Here is an 18393-nt window from a genome sequence, read left to right as displayed (position 1 = left end):
GATGATATCAAACAAACTATCGACAATTCTAGCGTATTCTCGTTGTTTTACTCACTGTGAACTTCTGAAAACTACAGCACCTCAGCTAATAATATTTTATGATAAGCTTTCTATCATTGTTTTCAAACGGTGTAAGTTTAATGTGGACATCCTTTAAATCCGCTGTAACAAAATGTTAAGTAAAAGCTCAAGCTTTTGTAAGACTCGTTCCCCCTGCGCCCTCCTCCTTGTTAACCTCATATACGGTATCTTCCACATTGACTTCTTTACGTTTGTGAGTCTTGATCAGGTAAGCCACACCCAACACTATCAACAGCGCTGCAACAACTGCCCCAATCACTATCAACGCTATCTCCCAGGCGGCAAGACCTAACTGACTCGGAGGTTGAGGAATAGTCTCCCTCAACACCGCTTGTACAGCATTGGAGAATCCAGATGGGTTACCAGCATCATCGAAAGCTCGCAGGACGAATGCGTAAGAGACTACGTTGGCTCCCTTTGGTATGGGGACGAGGATGGTGTATTCTTCCAGGTTACCGAAGTCAAGTGGGGTCGAGATGCTTCCGTTGAGTATGTCGGTTGAGTTTAGAATACGATGAGACCCTGGGGACGAGTCGTTCTGCCAGGCAAGGACTGACTCGGCACGGATGATTTCATATAGAGACGCTGAACCATTCACAAAAGAAAATGATATTAATAAACATTGTTAAAGTCAGTGGACACTATTTGTAATTACTCAAAATAATTATTATCGAAAAAACTTTCTTGAATACGAGTAATGGGGAGATGTTGATAGTATAAATCATTGTGAGAAGCAGCTCCCTTTGAAGGGACGTAGTTTGCGAGAAAGCACACAACTTGTGCGACAACGGTCTTTTTTTATTTCATTAATATCTCGCAACTTCGACGACCGATTGAGCTCAAGTTTTACAGGTTTGTTATTTTATGCATATGTTGAAATACACCAACTGTGCAGACTAGTCGTTGACAATTACCAATAGTGTTCAGTGTTTTAAAGTGTCGAGTAGTTGTGCAATATCATATTCCCCGAAATCATAGATAGACAGAAAACCAATGCTTATAACTGTTCAATTCCTTGTTTGATTGAATGGTATTTGTATAAATTTTTCATATAAATCAATAAAAATTCTTGTAACATGAGAGAGATTGATCGTTAGACCTGTGGGTACATCTAAGTTAAAGCCATTATGCACTTTCGGTAAACAGTATTGTCCAAGTCCCACACTTCGTGTATCACAACTTTTATATAAAATAACAAACCTGTGAAAATTTAGGCTCAATCGGTCATCGGAGTCGGAAGAAAATAACGGGAGAACCCACCCTTGTTACCGCACGTTTCGCCGTGTCATGACATGTGTTTAAAATAAATCTGTAATTCTCGCTTTGGAGAATTGATATTGTGTTAATGTTTTCTCAAAAAGTAAAGCAGTTCATGGACTAATATTTCAAGAGAAGTCTTCCACTATTACCTTCAGTAAACCCTGTAAATTGTTTGTAAATCTGTGAACTATTTTTGTTTTCTGTACCGAAAGTGTATAATTGCTTTAAAGAGAATCCCCCTCCCCTAAACAAAACATGTGTTCAGCCAGAGGCTCAAGGCACTCTGGCGGGATTCGAACCCGGGGTGTTTTTCTGCACTATCGCAAAAACCTTTTCGGAAATAGTGCAACCCGCAGTAAACCTCTTGGTAAATGACGTCACAAGCAGCGCTCTCACTTAGATTAATAGAGACCTATCATTGGCTGAGAGTTGTGCGTTCCATTGTTTGACCTTAGCAGTGTCAGCCAATAAAAAGGGGTCTAATGCCCATCTCACAGGAGGCAATTTACGGGCAACCAGTTTTCCATGCAATATCCGAGAAAAAAACACAAATTCGATTTTGAATATTCACATACTGTTCATAATGATCGTAAGACATTGTTCGAAAAATGGCACATGTGGTACCAAAGCCCTGCAGTTGGCTGCCTCCAAGTTGCATATAAACGTTGTTCCCCAAACACTTTCTTTTACAAGTGAGAAATAATATTGTTGGTAGTTTGTGTTTCCCGACTGGGTCTAGCCATGGAAGAAGCTCAATGGTCTGACACTCGTCAGTTTAGTCTCAATTTAGAAACCGGTATGCGAAGTTTTAATTTCTTAATGTGTAGTGAGCAGTCAAGGGTTGTGGTTTTGCAGCCCGTGCCCCCTGGCATAAAACAACCTCATTGCTCCGAATGATTTTTCACTCATGAAGAAGAAACATTAAAAAAGACTTCAGATAATTGTTTTTCAAGTACCTGCTCCATTGTCGAGATCGTCCCCCGGTGCAGTCCAAGTGAGTACCACAGTGCTCTGGCTGAACACTGTCTGTTTGACACGCAGATCAAGCACGTCATCGGGTGGAAAGTAATCGCCCCCCGGCGTGAACCCCGCGGGGAGCTCCTTAACGTAGCTGGATCCTCCGGAGGTTCCGCGGCTGAAGGACGGTGCTGGTCGGCCGGTTGGCTCTTCAGGTTGAGCCCCGGGAAATGGGATCTTGACACCGCCTGTTGGGGGTGGAAACAGGAGAGGATAAACAAGCGAAGCAGGCATGAAGAGAAGGAAAAGGGGGACTGGTAAGGTTATAACCAGTCGAGGTAGGTCAGTCGAAGTTGAACACCGGGCAACCACTGAAAACTTGTTTTGAAAATACACAACAATCAAATGGACATTATGCCTCCTGACAAAATCAGAAGAAAAAAAAATCATTTTGGAAAGAGGTCGTATTTAATTATTCGCTTCAAAAAGACGCCGCTGTAAACCCACCCGTATACACTGTGCGTGGTGCGTGTAATCACACCGCATGACCCACCGTATACACAGTCACATCGTACGACTGTGCACATAAGTCATCCGCACTCGTACCACTAACCGCATGCGGAGGCCGTCGACGGCCGACGATGCGGATAGTGTACAGGGGCATCGTGTCATGCGTTGTGGTTACACACATTTTACGCACAGTGAACACGTGTGGTTTTTATACAGCGGCGGTCTTTTTTCGGAGTGAATAATTCGACTGCCTTGAGCAAGGCTACCCACTTCTTGATGTCCGTTTTGATATTAGCATGTAATACATTTTGTGGAGAACACACAAAAACCGTTACATGTAGGCTGTTTGGACTAAATCGAATGGGAGACTTTGGAACGCAAGGTGGCAGCAGACTTACAAGATAAATACAATTTCATTGTTTTTCCATAGTTCTGAGCATGCACACATTACCGAGAACAATGGATTTTACCCGGTAAGTCTGCTGCCACCAAGCGTCTCAAAAGTCTCACATTAACCATTTTTGTCTCCTGTAGTTTGGTTCCGTAACACCCAAGTAAATTAACTGGCAATTCTGTGATTGTTGGTCGTTGATGGGTTTGTTTTTCGAAGGGCCCACATGGTTACCAGACCATTGGCATGCTCTTTGGGTGAGTGTATTTATAGAACTTGGGGGGAAATGATATATATTTTTTTAAGACAAAGGCGGAGTACCGATTGTTTCATTAACAACGGATACTCAAGAGGTGAGCGATTGCATCACGCTGTGTAAACGAGTTAATAAGTTTGTTGGCAAGTGGTTTTAAGAAAAAAATATTTTCCTGACCTATTGCAGGAAGGTTGAAGGCCTGATCGGGGTCCACAATAGGTCGAGCCTTAGAGAAGGCTGTAGTCGAATCGATGATGATCGCATCGCCGTCATTATTATCCACGTCAATCCGTATACCATAGTAACCCACACCGGAAAACTCAGTAAAGGTTCTAGAGTAAACCCCGTCATTCTTAGTGATGTCCGCTCCTGAAGATTGTAAAGAAATGAATTACTTGTTTAAAGGGAGGGTAATAATAATATCGAAGTCTAATATAGCGCACGTATCTACCAAACAAGGAACTCAAGGCGCTGAGTATATACACACTTTTGGTAATTGGTAATTACTCAAAACAAATAATTAACTTAAAAACTGACTTGGTAACGAGCATTGGAGAGCTGTTGCTAGTATAAAACATTGTGAGAAACGGCTCCCTCTGAAGTAGCATAGATTTTGAGAAAGAGGAAATTTCTCACTAAAATAATAAAAAGACACCTAGCCAGATCCTTTTGTTTCTATCTGAAAGCACACAAACTCGTCTAACAGGGGTAGTTTCATTTTCTCGCAACTTCGATGACCAATTAAGCTCAAATTTTCACATGCTTGTTATTTTATTGTTTATGTTGGGCCACACCAAGTGAGAAGACTTGTCTCTGACAATTACCAAATGTGTACCTTCCCTATAAATACAAACAAAAATGTTTAACTGAAAGCGTGAAATGAAGCCCGCAGTCGATTTCATGAAACTTAATCCTATCTCGAGTTAGGACGAGTTAGGAAGATGGGTTTCATTCGTCCTAACGTCTGAGGATACGGAACTAAACTCGTTCTAGGTCCTGAGATTAATCCCAAGTTAGGAAGAGTTTGGTAAAAACGACGGCTGGTTTATGTGTTTTGCCTGTGGTAGTATATGAAGCAAGCCAGTTTTGTAAGACTACAAAGGGAGTAAAACAACGGCACCCAAAAGGATTTTATATAATGATTATGTTCCCTCGAACTGTTACTTTGTTCCCTCGTATTATTATTTTGTTCCCTTGCAACTTATTTTATATCAATATTAATATACCATGAGGGGAAACTGACTAGGTAGTTTTAAAGGGAGGGTACACGTTTGGTAGTTGTCAAAGACCAGTCTTCTCACTTTGTGAATCCCATCATAACCATTACATAACAAGCCTGTGAATTTTGGGCTCAATTGGTCATCGAAGTTGCGAGAAAATGATGAAAGAAAAAGCACCCTTGTTGGACGAATTTGTGTGCTTTCAGATAAGAATAACAGACTTCTAGCTGGAAGTCTTTTATTATTTTAGTGAGAAATTACCTCTTTCTCAAAAACTATGTTACTTCAGAGGGAGTCGTTTCCCACAATGTTTTTTACTATCAGCATCTCTCCAATGCTCGTTACCAAGTCAGTTTTTAAGTTAATATTCTTTTTTTTAGTAATTACCAAACGTGTATCTTCCCTTTAAAGTAGTTTGAGTATAAACAAAAACAAAATGGAGTAGTATTTGAACCACCTTCTCCAGATTAACAAATACTCACTAGTAAAATGTAAATAAAAATCAGTTAGGCTACTGATGATTATTACATTTTTGCGTAATCATGTCAAACTTGTGTCTCAAGTCATCTTTTCATGAGAGCTACATTCAGAACAAAATTGTGATTGATTTGAGAGCCCTTGTCCAAGTAAACGGTGACAACAGAAAATGCCGAACTTGTTATAATGCTATGTAGGATTTGAGGCATTTAGTGGTGAGGTATCAATATATGTTCGCCTTAACACGATGTGTGTGTCTATTTGCCATGTAGATTTTATTTTTTAGCAAGACAGTTCTCTAAAGAATACCGCAAATGCTATTAATATGAAGTCAAATACCAGCTCCGTTGTCCAGCAGTCTGAGCCTGACCGGATCGTAGCCAGCCGGTCTCTCGATGGTCGCCCAGACATTAGCGTAGATCATCGGGCTGAACCCCTGCCTGATCTCGGCAAACGCAGTCAGTGGCTCCCCGTTGGCAAAGTCCGTGACGGAGCCGCTCAACTCTGACGTCACGACAATGGGGTCGACGTCATCACTCGCTGGATGTGAAGAGATTGAGATTGCAATCTCCTGTATCTCATTGTACCAATTCACAACTGTGTATTTCCACGAACCTGCCTAGGATTATGAAAGGCAGTGGACACTATTGGTAATTACTCAAAATACTTATTAGCACAAAACCTTTCTTGGTGTCGAGTAATGGGGAGCTGTTGATGGTATAAAACATTGTGAGAAACGGCTCCCTCTGAAGTGACATAGTTTTCGAGAAAGAAGTAATTTTCCACGAATTTGATTTCGAGATCTCAGATTTAGAATTTGAGGTATCAAAATCAACCATCTTAACGCACACAATTTCGTGTTACAAGGGTGTATTTCCTTTCATTATCATCTCGCAAATTCGACGACCGATTGAGCTCAAATACCGACAGGTTTGTAGTTTTATGCATATGCTGAGATACACCAAGTGATGAGACTGGTCTTTGACAATCATTATTAGTGTCCAGTGTCTTTAAAGCACAATGAACAATTGTAATACCAACAAGTACACAAAGCCAAACTGACCTTAGCAGTGTAAAACCTCCCGGGTCTGAAGTGAATCTTTGTAAGAATTTGCCTGGATCCCAAACCACGGGGCACTGACCGTTTGTAGGTCAGGCTCACACGGAAACTGGTTACCAAAAAAGATTGCATGTGGTGTTTTGCATTTGACAAAGCAATTTTTGTGCTGAGCAGCTCTATGAAATTGGGCCCTGCACATTCTGTGAATGGCTGCGTTCGTTTAGCTCCCCTTGGTCTATCCCGGTGCGTGGCGGTTTTTTTTTTTTTTTTACCAGGACGAACGTGAGTAATTATCTGCACACATACGACGACCAATGTTTCTGGTTGGGGTCGCCAAAACGCACTCCAATTTCCTTCATCATGCAAAGACTTAAGTTCTGTTTGTTGCTTTGTAAGTCTTACCTCTGCTATGTCTCTGATCTTTACTGTGAGAATCCTGAATGATGTATCGACGCCATAACCTTCATAAGACGAGTCGATAAATCTCCCACTAGGGGTCGTGATTGTTACATCGATACCTGTAAATAAGAAAGAACATTCAAGAAATTATGGCCCTTTTCGGAACCACGGCTTCAGCTTTGGATTCGGCTTCAGTCTTCATCCTCCCGTCTGAACCCCTGAGAAGCCCCTGGGTACGCAAAGCACCCGCAAATTGTCAAAACAACCGCGGGGAAAAGCGAGCTTGAGCCGAATGCCTTGGTTTCGAAAAATGGCCTATGACTAATAAAACCACGTGCCTTAAAAACTGTTTGACTTTTTGGACGGCAGGTTGAAGCAGACTTTTACCAGGTAGATTCTTTGCTCTTGGTTATGTGTGCGTGCTCCGTTGATCTCCATTATACTTGAGATCGATGGCTCCCTCAGAACGACGTGCAATGAAATTTTACCTTGTAAGTCTGCTGCCACCTAGAGTTCTAAAGTCTCACATAGACAATGATGTAGCACTCGTATAGTCACTCCTCGACTGCTACTGTTGTACTATTTAGATAATAGTAATATTGCATTGATTAATATTGCCCCCATTCCCTACAGTGTACATGGTACTCGTACTTGTACTATTCCTTGGCTTTTGTAGTCATGTGCTACTAAGCAAAGGTAACATAATATAGCGCCAAAATAACATTAAAATCTTTAACGAACATCAACATAGGATTCGAAGCTACCGAGCAACCTCGGTAGTCTAGTTGGTAAGACACTGCTCTAGAATTGCAAGGAACGTGGGTTCGAATCCCACCCGAGTAACATGCCTGTGATATTTGATAGACTTGCCTCGCACATTCTTTTTGGTCCAAGAAAAGCTGAACTCCGTCCTCCTTCCCAGGGTGGTATCCATGAAAAAACTGCCATCCCTTTCCTCGCTACTTGCTAATGACCAAGACGTACCAGTCAGCTATTTCAAACAAAACGTGAAGACTTTCAATTACCGGAATTTAAATAAACCCACTGTCAATTGAAGTGCCCAAATTCACTGACAAAATCGAAATTGGTTTTCGTCAATTTCATTTTATGACAACCGAATATAAAATGAATTTTACCGCCATGGCTTCGTTTTCAAACACAGAATTTGAGAACTAATTTAGCCTATAAATGATAATATAATAATGAAATCACTCCCTAAAAAACTATACAAAATGTTTGACTACCTGCACACGTTTATCTGCGTCGATGACGTCACCTCTCTCCATTGTTGCAGCAAAGGCGTCATACAGTGTATTCGATCCAGGCTCGTTGGAGTAGAAAAAAGTTTTACCACCTCGAAAGAAAAACAGTTGCACATTTTTAGGACAGGCATAATTAATCGGCACGCGAGACTATCCTTAATAACCAACCTGTCTCTTTCTTTCTTATTGTTAAGATAGTTTTCATAGAGCTGCTTATTAAGCAGAAAATATTGCTTTAAAATGTTCTACTTAGCAGAACTGGACAGGATACCAGTCACAAATTCTACATGTGGCACGGTAGTTTCGCTGGTTACCTTATTTTGGTAAGCATAATTATGCTGTTTTAAGCTACTTGAATTTGGGCCCAGATAATGTTAATAATACATTATTTAAACAGTCTTTCCCAAAACAAACCCAAGCCAATACATTTTATTTAAATAATAGGACAATAAACATAAATCATGTTGGGTTTTTTACTGATGTAAAGTCTGGATGCTTATTATCACCTGTTGCCTTTGAAATACTAGGGAGTAAGGTAGAAGCGCCTTGAGAAAAGGCTAACGTGTCGACGATGACGCCAGAGTTAATGACGTCATCCATGACATCAGCCACATAGGGAAGATCGTGAGGGTTTGGGTTGCTGTCGGCTCCGTGTTTCTCCTCACCGTCACTGATGAGCATAATGATACCACCTTTGGGGTCTTGGGAACCCGTGGATAATACCTTAATGATAGGAAACAAGAAATAAAACTACAATCAAAACACTTCTTGGGTCAGAATTGATCCAGATTATTGGATCCTGTGTATTCCTGTGCTGGATATCCACAAGTAGAGTGTACACAGGGTGCGTTCGATAAGCTTCCCTGGGTCGACCCCGCAGTGCTCACTCTGGTGAGCCCCTGACAAGAGCTAATCGAACGATCACACTAGCCCTCTCGTGGTGACGGCACGCACCTCGGGTCACCCCGAAGTGACCCAATCCACAAGCAGGGCACTGGGGGCTGACCCGGTTGAGCCCCGTCAACGCTAATCGAACGTACCGGGGCAGACCGGGGTCGACCCAGGGAAGCTACACGAACGCACCCATAGTAGCTAACAGATACGGATCCTGATCCATTTCTGAATCTGTATGCTCCGGATCTGATGATTCCAGGTCCATTGGTCCTGATCCATTTCTTGGTCAATATGAACCGGAATCTGTGTCAAAATTGATCCAGAGATTTATCCGACTTTCACAGAATCTGAGATTATCAAAAAACTCAGATTTTACCCAGATCCAGGGTCCTGTGGGTTCTGATCCATTTGGAGTCAGTATGACCTGAAATTTGTTGAAACCGGGTCTATTGGTCCTGATCCATTTATAGGTCAGTGTGACCCGGACTTTGTGTCCAAAATGATCCGGAGATGGGTCAAACTGTTACAGAATCCAAAATTACTCTGTTAAAAATTTTCTTGAACTTGCGGACTCCGTGAAGTAAAAATACGACGTTTTTACGGACTTTCCGTAAATGCTAATAATCAAGCACACTTGCCCAACACCTAGACACAACAAAGTCCAAGTAAGTACATATTAATATTCCAGCCACCACCGTGTACAGATGTAGAAACCCACGTCAAAGGACTTAATATTTTACGGAATGAAACAATTTTACGGTACTTTTGCTGCAGTCATGCGTTTTGTTTTGTTTTGTTTTTTTTTTGTTTTTTTTGCGTGCAGCAAAATTACCGGAAATGTTGTTTCATTCCGTAAAATCCTTCGCATTTCAGTAAAAGACGAATTTATTTTGACATGGCATTTCATGAACAGTGACAAGCAAAGCCCATTCTTTATGCGTTTTTTAATAATAAATTATTCCAAGGAGTAGCCCACCTCGATTGCTTTCAGAAGACCATCTCCGATGGCTGTCCAGCCGTCGGCTTTATCCGGCAGAGCTTGTAGCAGCTCATCACGGTCAGAATCTGAAGTAATAGCTGTCAACTCTTTGAGTTTAAAAGCCTGAAAGTTGAACTCTACGATACCCACCGAACTCCCATCGATAACGATAGAGGAAAGGAAGTTGGCAGACGAGCTTATCATCTTCAAGAACTTCTGGTCGTTCTTCAATACAAACCATGAAACAGAGAATAACAATATCAGAAACGGATAATAAGGGGACGCTTGGTGGCAGCAGACTTACCAGGTAAAATCCGTTGTTCTCGGTAATGTGCGCGTGCCCAGAACTACGTAAACAATGGACATTTACCTGGTAAGTCTGCTGCCACGTGGCGTTCAAAAGTGTCATGAAACTTGGCACATTTGTACTTTGTTCAAAACATATAATTACAAATAAAGTGCTTTCTCTGATACCCTATTATTCATTAATCTCCAGCCTACAACATTAATTTACAAAACATTTGAAACCATAATGAATGGTGTTTGAAGCTTTGCATGGTGTGAACAAAAAGAAAGTAACTATAAATACTAAATAGTAAATTTGCGGGTACAGCCATGTACAAGTATGGCACGGTTGGCTCGGTTGGCTTGTGCGTAAAGCGCTCGCCTCTCACCAAGGTGACACCGGTTCGATTCCCGGTCGGGGCCATATGTGAGTTGAGTTGTGTGTTGGTTCTCTGCTGTGCCACGAGGGTTTTCCAGACTATCCGGTTTTCCTCCCTCAGGAAAAAATAAGACACTTTCGATCTTGGCTGTGCTCCGTGGTCATAATGGGTTGATGTGGCTGGCAGCTGAATGCGCCCTTGCATGCCTGCTTCTCGAACACGTTGTAGCCGCGTCCTTCGCAATTCAGCTCTTAGCTGCGAGTAAAGACGATTAGCCCCCCCCCAAAAAAAAATTATTACAATTATTAAGTTTCTTGTTTTATAGGGAGTGTTGGCTCTCATAAGAGCCGTTGTGGTTTCGACGTTTCGAACAGTATACCCTGGTCGTCATTTCTCTTTAAATACTGTTCGAAACGTCGAGACCATGTCGGCTCTTATCAGAGCCAACACTCCCTCAAAAAAATGAACATGGTTGTATACCCGCAAGTTTAATACTTAGTGTTTATAGTTACTTCTTACTTAAAACCATCATTTTGCGGCCAACAGTACCTTCATACTTCCCGATGTATCTAGGAGAAGAACCACACGGGCTTCTCCATGCTGAACGATAGTAAAGGACGGTACGAGACCTTGGTCACCTATCTCAGTTGCAGGGTTGTTACCATCTGGGTTAGTGGTAAAAGAAAAGCAGTGGTTACAAGGGAGAAAAGAGCTAGAACATTTCTTTTTAGCAGTTACTGGACACTTTTTTGTCATTACTCAAAATAATCGTTAGCATGAAAATTTAACGTGAAACTGAGACCTGTTGATAATATAATACATTGTGAGAAACGACTCCCTCTTAAAGGCTGTGGACACTATCGGTAATTACTCAGATTTGTTTTAGCATAAAAACTTACTTGGTAACGAGTTATGGAGAGCTGTTTATTATAAAACATTATGCTCCCTGTTGAGTAACATAGTTTATAAGAATACCAGGTAATTTCTCAAAGAAATCTTAAAAGACTTCAGTCCTGAAGCCTTCTTGAGGCATCTGACAACACAATAATTGCGTTTTTTGTTTCACTATTCTCTTGCAACTTTGCTGACCAATTGACTCATTGTTTTCGCAGATTTTTCGTTTTGTGCATGACCAAAAGTGTCCTGCAGCCGATTTCACGAAACGCTAAGATTAATCCTATCTCGAGTTATGACGAGTAACCCGTCCTAACTTACGATGGGTACAATGCGTCCTACGTCTTTGGATACGAAACATTACTCTTCCTAAGCCCTAAGATTAATCCTAAGTTGGGAAGAGTTTGGTGAAATCGACGGCAGTGCCTTTAAATAGCTACATGAGACTCACTCTTGAAATCTTCGTGTTCCTTTAAGATCTCCCAGTTGCTTCTCCTTGAGCATAGGCGATTGTGTTTGTTCGGGGCTTCTCTGTTATGGTAACTGGATTCATCTTGCCCATCGACGTCACAGAATTTAGTTATCTGTGAGAAAAAAGAAAAACAATTATTAATAGAGACAAATGCACTACATACATCAACTATAGAGACAGGATTAAATGCAACGAAATGCGAAAGAAAACTGGAGTTAGAGACATCATAAGGACAATAAAACATGGAGATGGGCTTGGTAATTTTTTCGGGCAGTGTCACACTGCCCCAAGAAATGACAAGAGATGGACAACAAGAATAATGGATTGGCAACCAAGGACGAGGAAAAGGAAATGAGGTAGACAGAGAAGAAAATGGAGAGATGGAGAGACATTAGGGTATATGCAGGAACAGCATGGACCAGAACTGCAAGAAATAGAGTTTCTTACTCCGTTATGTTTCGGATGAAAAACTCCGTGGATTTAGAATGTTGGCCAACTGGTTACGGGGAGATAATTTATGTCTCCTATGTTCGCTCGGCCCCAGCTCAGTCCAATCATGCATCATGCTCACACAAACTCACACTGCATGCATGAGGTACTTTCAGAACAAGAATCTGTGCATAATTAATTAGCCCATCCCTGCAGTCCTAAAATAGACCTGGCCGCTGGGGCCGAGCGAAAACTAAAGTTGACTGTAGGAGGTTCATTCTAAAGAGGGCGCTATCAAACAACAACTGTTCATATTTCACCAAAGGGGGTCGGGTGGGCAACAGAAACCCCCGGGAGACAGATTATCATGCCAAGCTGCAAAGTCCCATATTATCTCCTTTGACGAACATACTATAACAACTTTTTCACATGGCAAAAAAAAAAACGAGACGATAAATTTGTATAGAAAATTAAGAAGCTTCTCGTAGTTTATATTGTTCAAATACTTACTTCCTGGAGTGGGTATGTGCTGTACATAATGGATGCAGTGACGTCTTTTTGCTCCCTGGATACATAGAAGACGCACCCATCCTCGTAGCCTATATACGAGTTGCCAGCGCAGTGTCGATATGCCAGACTCTCAGGGAGAAAAATAAGTGGCTGGCCAGTGTGACCGTAGGAGCATCTAGATGGAAACAGATGATTGCACAGTATTTCAAAAGACAGTGGACAGTTTTGGTATATACTCCAAATAATTTTTAGCATAAAAACTTACTTTAACGAGTAATGGGGACCTGTTGTGAGAAACGGCACCCTCTGAAGTTACGTATAGTTTTCGAGAAAGAAGTAATTTTTGACGAATTTGATTTCGAGAACTTAGATTTAGAGTTTGAGGTCTCAAAATTAAGCATCAGAAAGCACAGAATTTCGTGTGACAATGTTTTTTTCTTTTTCTTTCATTATTATCTCGCAACTTCGATGACCGATTGAGCTCAAATTTTCAAATGTTTGTTATTTTATGCATATGTTGAGATACACCAGGTGAGAAGACTAGTCTTTGACAATTACCAATAGTGGACACTGTCTTTAAATAATAAAAGGCATGCAGTTCCGGTTTATCAAAACATGCCACTTTGATTTCCATATTTTGCAACCATTGAGTGATCAGGAAATGTTGAGAGAGTCACAGAGTTAAATGCACTTGGGTGGATTTTACAAAGAGTTAAGACTAGTCTTATCTCAAGTTAGGACGAGTTACTTGTCCTACTTAAGGACTAGCCACACATGTTTAATCTCCTATATAGACTGGTCTTAAGTATAGGACTAGTCTTAACTATTTTGTGAAATCGACCACAGGACACCCTTTGTAATTGTCAAAGTCCAGAATTCTTACTAGGTGTGTCCCAACATTGAAATAACGTAATATATCTGTGAACAATTGGACTCGGTTGGTCATAGTTGCAACAGAAAAATGGAAGAACAAAAAAAAACTTCAGGCCTGAAGAACATTACAGAATTGAAGAGTAAACAAAAAAACAAAAAATTGTGGTTGCGAACAGAACAGTTGCTGGCAGTGTAAGCACTTTATGTAATCCACCATACATATAAACTGACAAACCTTTAGAAGTTTGAGATCGATCGGTCATCTGGGTCACGAGAATACAGTAAAAACAACAATTTTTGTAAACGTTGATGTTAAATAATGAATAAGAAGTTCACTGAGCGCTAAACTACAAACGGGAAATTGGTTTTAACTAACTCTCATTAAATATAACATTTCAGAAAGAAAGATTTCAAGGGATGTTTTCTACTGTCATCATTATTAGACCATGTAAGTTCGATGTAAATCTGTGATCTTCACGATTTGTTTCTTCTGTAACCCTCCTTTAATATTTGAGCAAAGACTACCTCTTTCTCAAAAAGTACATGATACTTCAGAGGGAGCCGTTCCTCGCAATGTTTTATGCTATCAATAGCGGTCTGCATTGCTGACTACCTAAGAATGTTATTATACTATATAAGATGATAAAGTTATAAATAAAGACCATACATACCTCACCCCTTCAAAACTTTGCGTCGATGGCGAGAAATAGAATTCTTGGTAGTTATCGGGATCGCCAACTGGATCAGCATATTCATCAAAGAGTCCCCAGCGAAAGTGACCCCACTCGTGAACGAATGTGCGACCTGCGAGAAGAAAATAAACACATTTTAAAGGCAGTGGACACTATTGGTAATTACTCAAAATAATTATTAGCATAAAACCTCACATGGTAACGAGTAACGGAGAGAGGTTGATAGTATAAAACATATTAAGAAATGGCTCCCTCTGAAGTGAAGTAGTTTTCGAGAAAGAAGTAATTGTCCACGAATTTGATTTCGAGACCTCAAGTTTAGAATTTGAGGTCTCGAAATCAAGCATCTGAAAGCACACAACTTCGTGTGACAAGGGTGTTTTTTTCTTTCATAGTTATCTCGCAACTCCGACGACCAATCGAGTTCAAATTTTCACAGGTTTGTTATTTTATGCATATGTTGAGATACACTAAGCAAGAAGACTGGATTTTGACAATTACCAATAGTGTCCACTGTCTTTAAGATCATTGCAAAACTCATAACTTCTCAAGGTTAAAGGTACTGGGCACCTTAGGTTATTGTCAAAGACCAGTATTCTCAATAGGAGACTTTCCAACGCTAGGCGGCAGCAGGCATACCGAGTAAATTTCCATTGTTTACGTAGTTCTGAACATGCGCATAATTCTGAGAACAATGGATTTACCCGGTAAGTCTGCTGCCCTCTATCGTCCCAGAAAGTCTCCCATTGGTGTATCCCAACACATGCATACGATAACAAACATGTCAAAATTTTGACTCAACTGGTCATAGCAGTTGCAACAACAAAAAGGCAGAAAACACCCTTGTTTCACAAATACGTGTGCTTTAAAATGGGTATTAATGGCGTCAGGCCTGAAGTCTTTTAAAAATCCATGACCTGGGAATTCTTAGGGAGTTTACTTATTTGAAGTTTGTTGTAAGTCAGCCTTTTGAGAGTGATCATGACTTGAATTGATCTTATTAACATCTAAACAATTTGCTCTGTTTTCGGGTACTATTTTGTATATAACATTGAACACTTGTAGATCTAAGCTATCAGTACGCCTCTTTTAATAGTTATGCATGAGGTACGTCACATTGCTAACCCAACACTAGGCCATGACGTACGCTCTTAGCCTCATTTTGGCGAAGAATTATGACGTCATGCATGAATATTAAGAGAGGCGTATTTAAGTCACATGGTTCACTCACCTAGTGGGCCGTAGTACAGCTCAGTGTTTGGGTCAGTCAGAAAAGCGTCCATGAAATGAATGTGTACGCCCTGTTTCCCACAGCCTTCGTATTGCTTAGTATACTGTAATGGCGCCCAGCGTGGATTGGGCGGGGCCACAATCACATCAGCATTGTCGAATGTTATACCACCGGGAAGTTCGTACTCAGGTTTTGAAGACCACGTCTTGGGAACTAGGATGGTTACCTCCTTGAAGTAGGCCCTGTTTCGTGTTGCTTCGTACAAATACTTGGAGCCTTCCGTAAACATATCCTGTTGGCAGTTTGAATTGAGAATTGAACTAAAATTTCACCAATCTTTCCTGGGTCAAAATTGACCCGGATTCAGGGTCCTGAGGGGGTCTAACCAATTGTCTGTGTTGAATGTTTTTGGGTAAGGAAAGCCATTTTGTTGTTACGGCCTTTTGTTACTGAAAGGGAAAATGTGTGTGCCCTGAAGTGAAGAGGGATTGGCTAAGAGTGTCACGCCCTTCTTCCGAGCACACGACGGAAACAAACAACAACAAAACAGCTTAACAGTGGGACAAACAAACTTGAAGAGTACACAGCACGATTGTACTGATTCTAAGAAATACTGCATGTGTATAATATGGTAAAAGTTTGCAGTAACACCATGTAATGATAGTTAGGGTGGTTCTGAAAAGAACCGCTTTCTCCAGAAGAGGATCAGAGCCTACTGATCGAAACGCAAGTTGAAACCAACGGTTCTGTTCAGAACCACTCGAACGCATTGAGTGATAACCATAAACATGGAGTTACCGCAAACCTTTCCATATCGTATCCCCACCATGGCAATTTCAAACCCTACTTAGGATGGGTATACACAAACCTTTAGACGCTTAATAAGTTGTTCGTCTTCCATCACTTGATTGTGGATTGCTACCGTGATGCCAGTGTAACCGTTGTCTTTAAGTGTTATAAAGTTGGGCCTGGTGAGAGAGACTACGCTTTGCACTGCGAAGAGTAGCAACAAGGCTAGCAGAGTGGTGTCCATGGTGAGGATACTGTATACGGAAAAGTTGAAGAAAACTCATAAAGACACTGGACACTATTGGTAATTAATCAAAGTAATTTTTAGAATACAATCTGGGCCAATTTCATAGCGCTGCTTAGCGGCCGATTTTGTGCTTACCGTGCAATTTTCTATTTCATAGCGCAGCTAACCGTAAGCACACGAAAAGGCAAGCTAACCTTCCGGTGCTTACCGCACGAAAATAAATGACGTCACAATGCAACCCCACGGTAAACACGCAATATGGCCGCCCAATTTTTCTGCTAACCTGTGAAATACGCCAAGGCTTAAGCAATTTGTTCTCACAAAACGTTGGCTGAGTTTACAGAACTTACTACACCTCAGTGTTAGAGGCAAACCACACCCGCCCCCACAAAGAAAACTGTAATCATAATTTTAGTTCATTTATTCTTCCATAAAGCATTGATGTGTTTTAACTGTTTTAAAACTGTGCAGTTCTTACCTGAAAATCTTTGCTTGGCACAAACCAATCTGAGCCAAAAATGTCACACAGATGTCCAGTATGCTTGATGTTGCATTCTTTTAACATATATAAGGAATTGCCCGGTTACATTAAAATCGCTCTTTGAACTGTATACATGTACGTTACCTTGACATCAACCTCGAGTAGAACGTACTAACCCAAGGGGCACTGCTATAACAAAGGTAGTCAGTAAATACAAAATGGGTCCAAGTATAGGGTTGGGCGGCCAAACATAGTAATAGACAATCAACACCTACGCCAATAACAAAACAGTATTTGATCAATAATTCTCCACATAGCTGAACATAAATTAAATCATTAATTAACAAATCTAACAGTATTTATTGCTTCCATTATTTTCGTGCAACTTCGACGCCCAATTGAGTTAAAATTTTCACAGGTATGTGATTTAAGAAGAGACTGGTCTGTGACAGCTACCATAGGTATCCAGTGCATTAAAAAAATAACAACAGCTTTGCTTTTGCTTTTGTAGATACACATTATATTTTGGAGAATTAAATCAGCCAAACTTGCTTAATAATAAAGAGAGCAAAACAACCTTCATGACGGCAACTAGCTAAAAGATTTATTTGCAATAACTAAGGTTTCATATAAGCTAAGCTAGAGTAAGAATCAAAAATTAGCTCAGAGGTTAACATAATATACAAATATAAGTAATAAAAATAAGTAAGTCCCAGTTCGGAGTCGATACTGTTTTAAAAGGCACTGGACATGATGGTAATTACTCAAAGTAATTATTAGCACAAAACTTACTTGGGAACGAGTAATGGGGAGGGGTTGGTAGTATAAAACGGTTTGAGACACGGCTCCCTCTGAAGTGACTAGTTTTCGAGAAAGAAGTAAGTTTCCGCGAATTTGATTTCGGGACTTCAGATTTAAAATTTGAGGTCACGAAATCAAGCATCTGAAAGCACAAAATTTCGTGTGACCAGAGTGTTTTTTCTTTCAATATTAGCTCGCAACTTCGACGACCAATTGAGCTCAAATTTTCACAGTTTTTTTTATTTTACGCATTATGTTGAGATACACCAAATGAGGAGACTGGTCTTTGACAATTACCAATAGTATCCACTGTCTTTAAAAACAAAACTTCTTGCATTGTGAAGTATTTTGGGTCTCTGCAACCAACGGGTAATTTATTTTGTATAGATATTATAGAATAATTTAACTGAATTCCTTCCTTTATCATGTACGACTCTAAATAAATATTTACTCAATAAGGTGGCTCCACAGGAGATGGTGTCAGATAGATAGCACTATCCTACCTTTTGTAAAAACAATTAATTAAACAAAAACGCAAGAGTGGGGATAAAATCATCGTGTAG

The 18393-nt window shown here is 40.5% G+C and overlaps 1 protein-coding gene across 1 annotated transcript; it reads right to left on the bottom strand.

Moving 5' to 3' along the window:
• Positions 1 to 187: 187 nt before the first annotated feature.
• Positions 188 to 16545, bottom strand: LOC117303955 (calcium-activated chloride channel regulator 1-like). Its single transcript, XM_033788424.1, has 15 exons — positions 16381 to 16545; positions 15513 to 15804; positions 14261 to 14393; positions 12717 to 12891; positions 11757 to 11889; positions 10961 to 11076; positions 9744 to 9971; positions 8380 to 8596; positions 7856 to 7965; positions 7482 to 7602; positions 6615 to 6730; positions 5492 to 5771; positions 3633 to 3824; positions 2298 to 2546; positions 188 to 666 (listed from the first exon to the last, which is right to left on the bottom strand). Exons 1-15 carry the CDS (start codon positions 16543 to 16545, stop codon positions 188 to 190), a joined length of 3006 nt encoding a protein of 1001 aa, XP_033644315.1.
• Positions 16546 to 18393: the final 1848 nt, after the last annotated feature.

Source organism: Asterias rubens, chromosome 20 (genome assembly GCF_902459465.1).
Source record: "Asterias rubens chromosome 20, eAstRub1.3, whole genome shotgun sequence".
Lineage (NCBI taxonomy): Eukaryota > Metazoa > Echinodermata > Asteroidea > Forcipulatida > Asteriidae > Asterias > Asterias rubens.
This window is presented reverse-complemented; position numbering and strand designations above follow the sequence as displayed.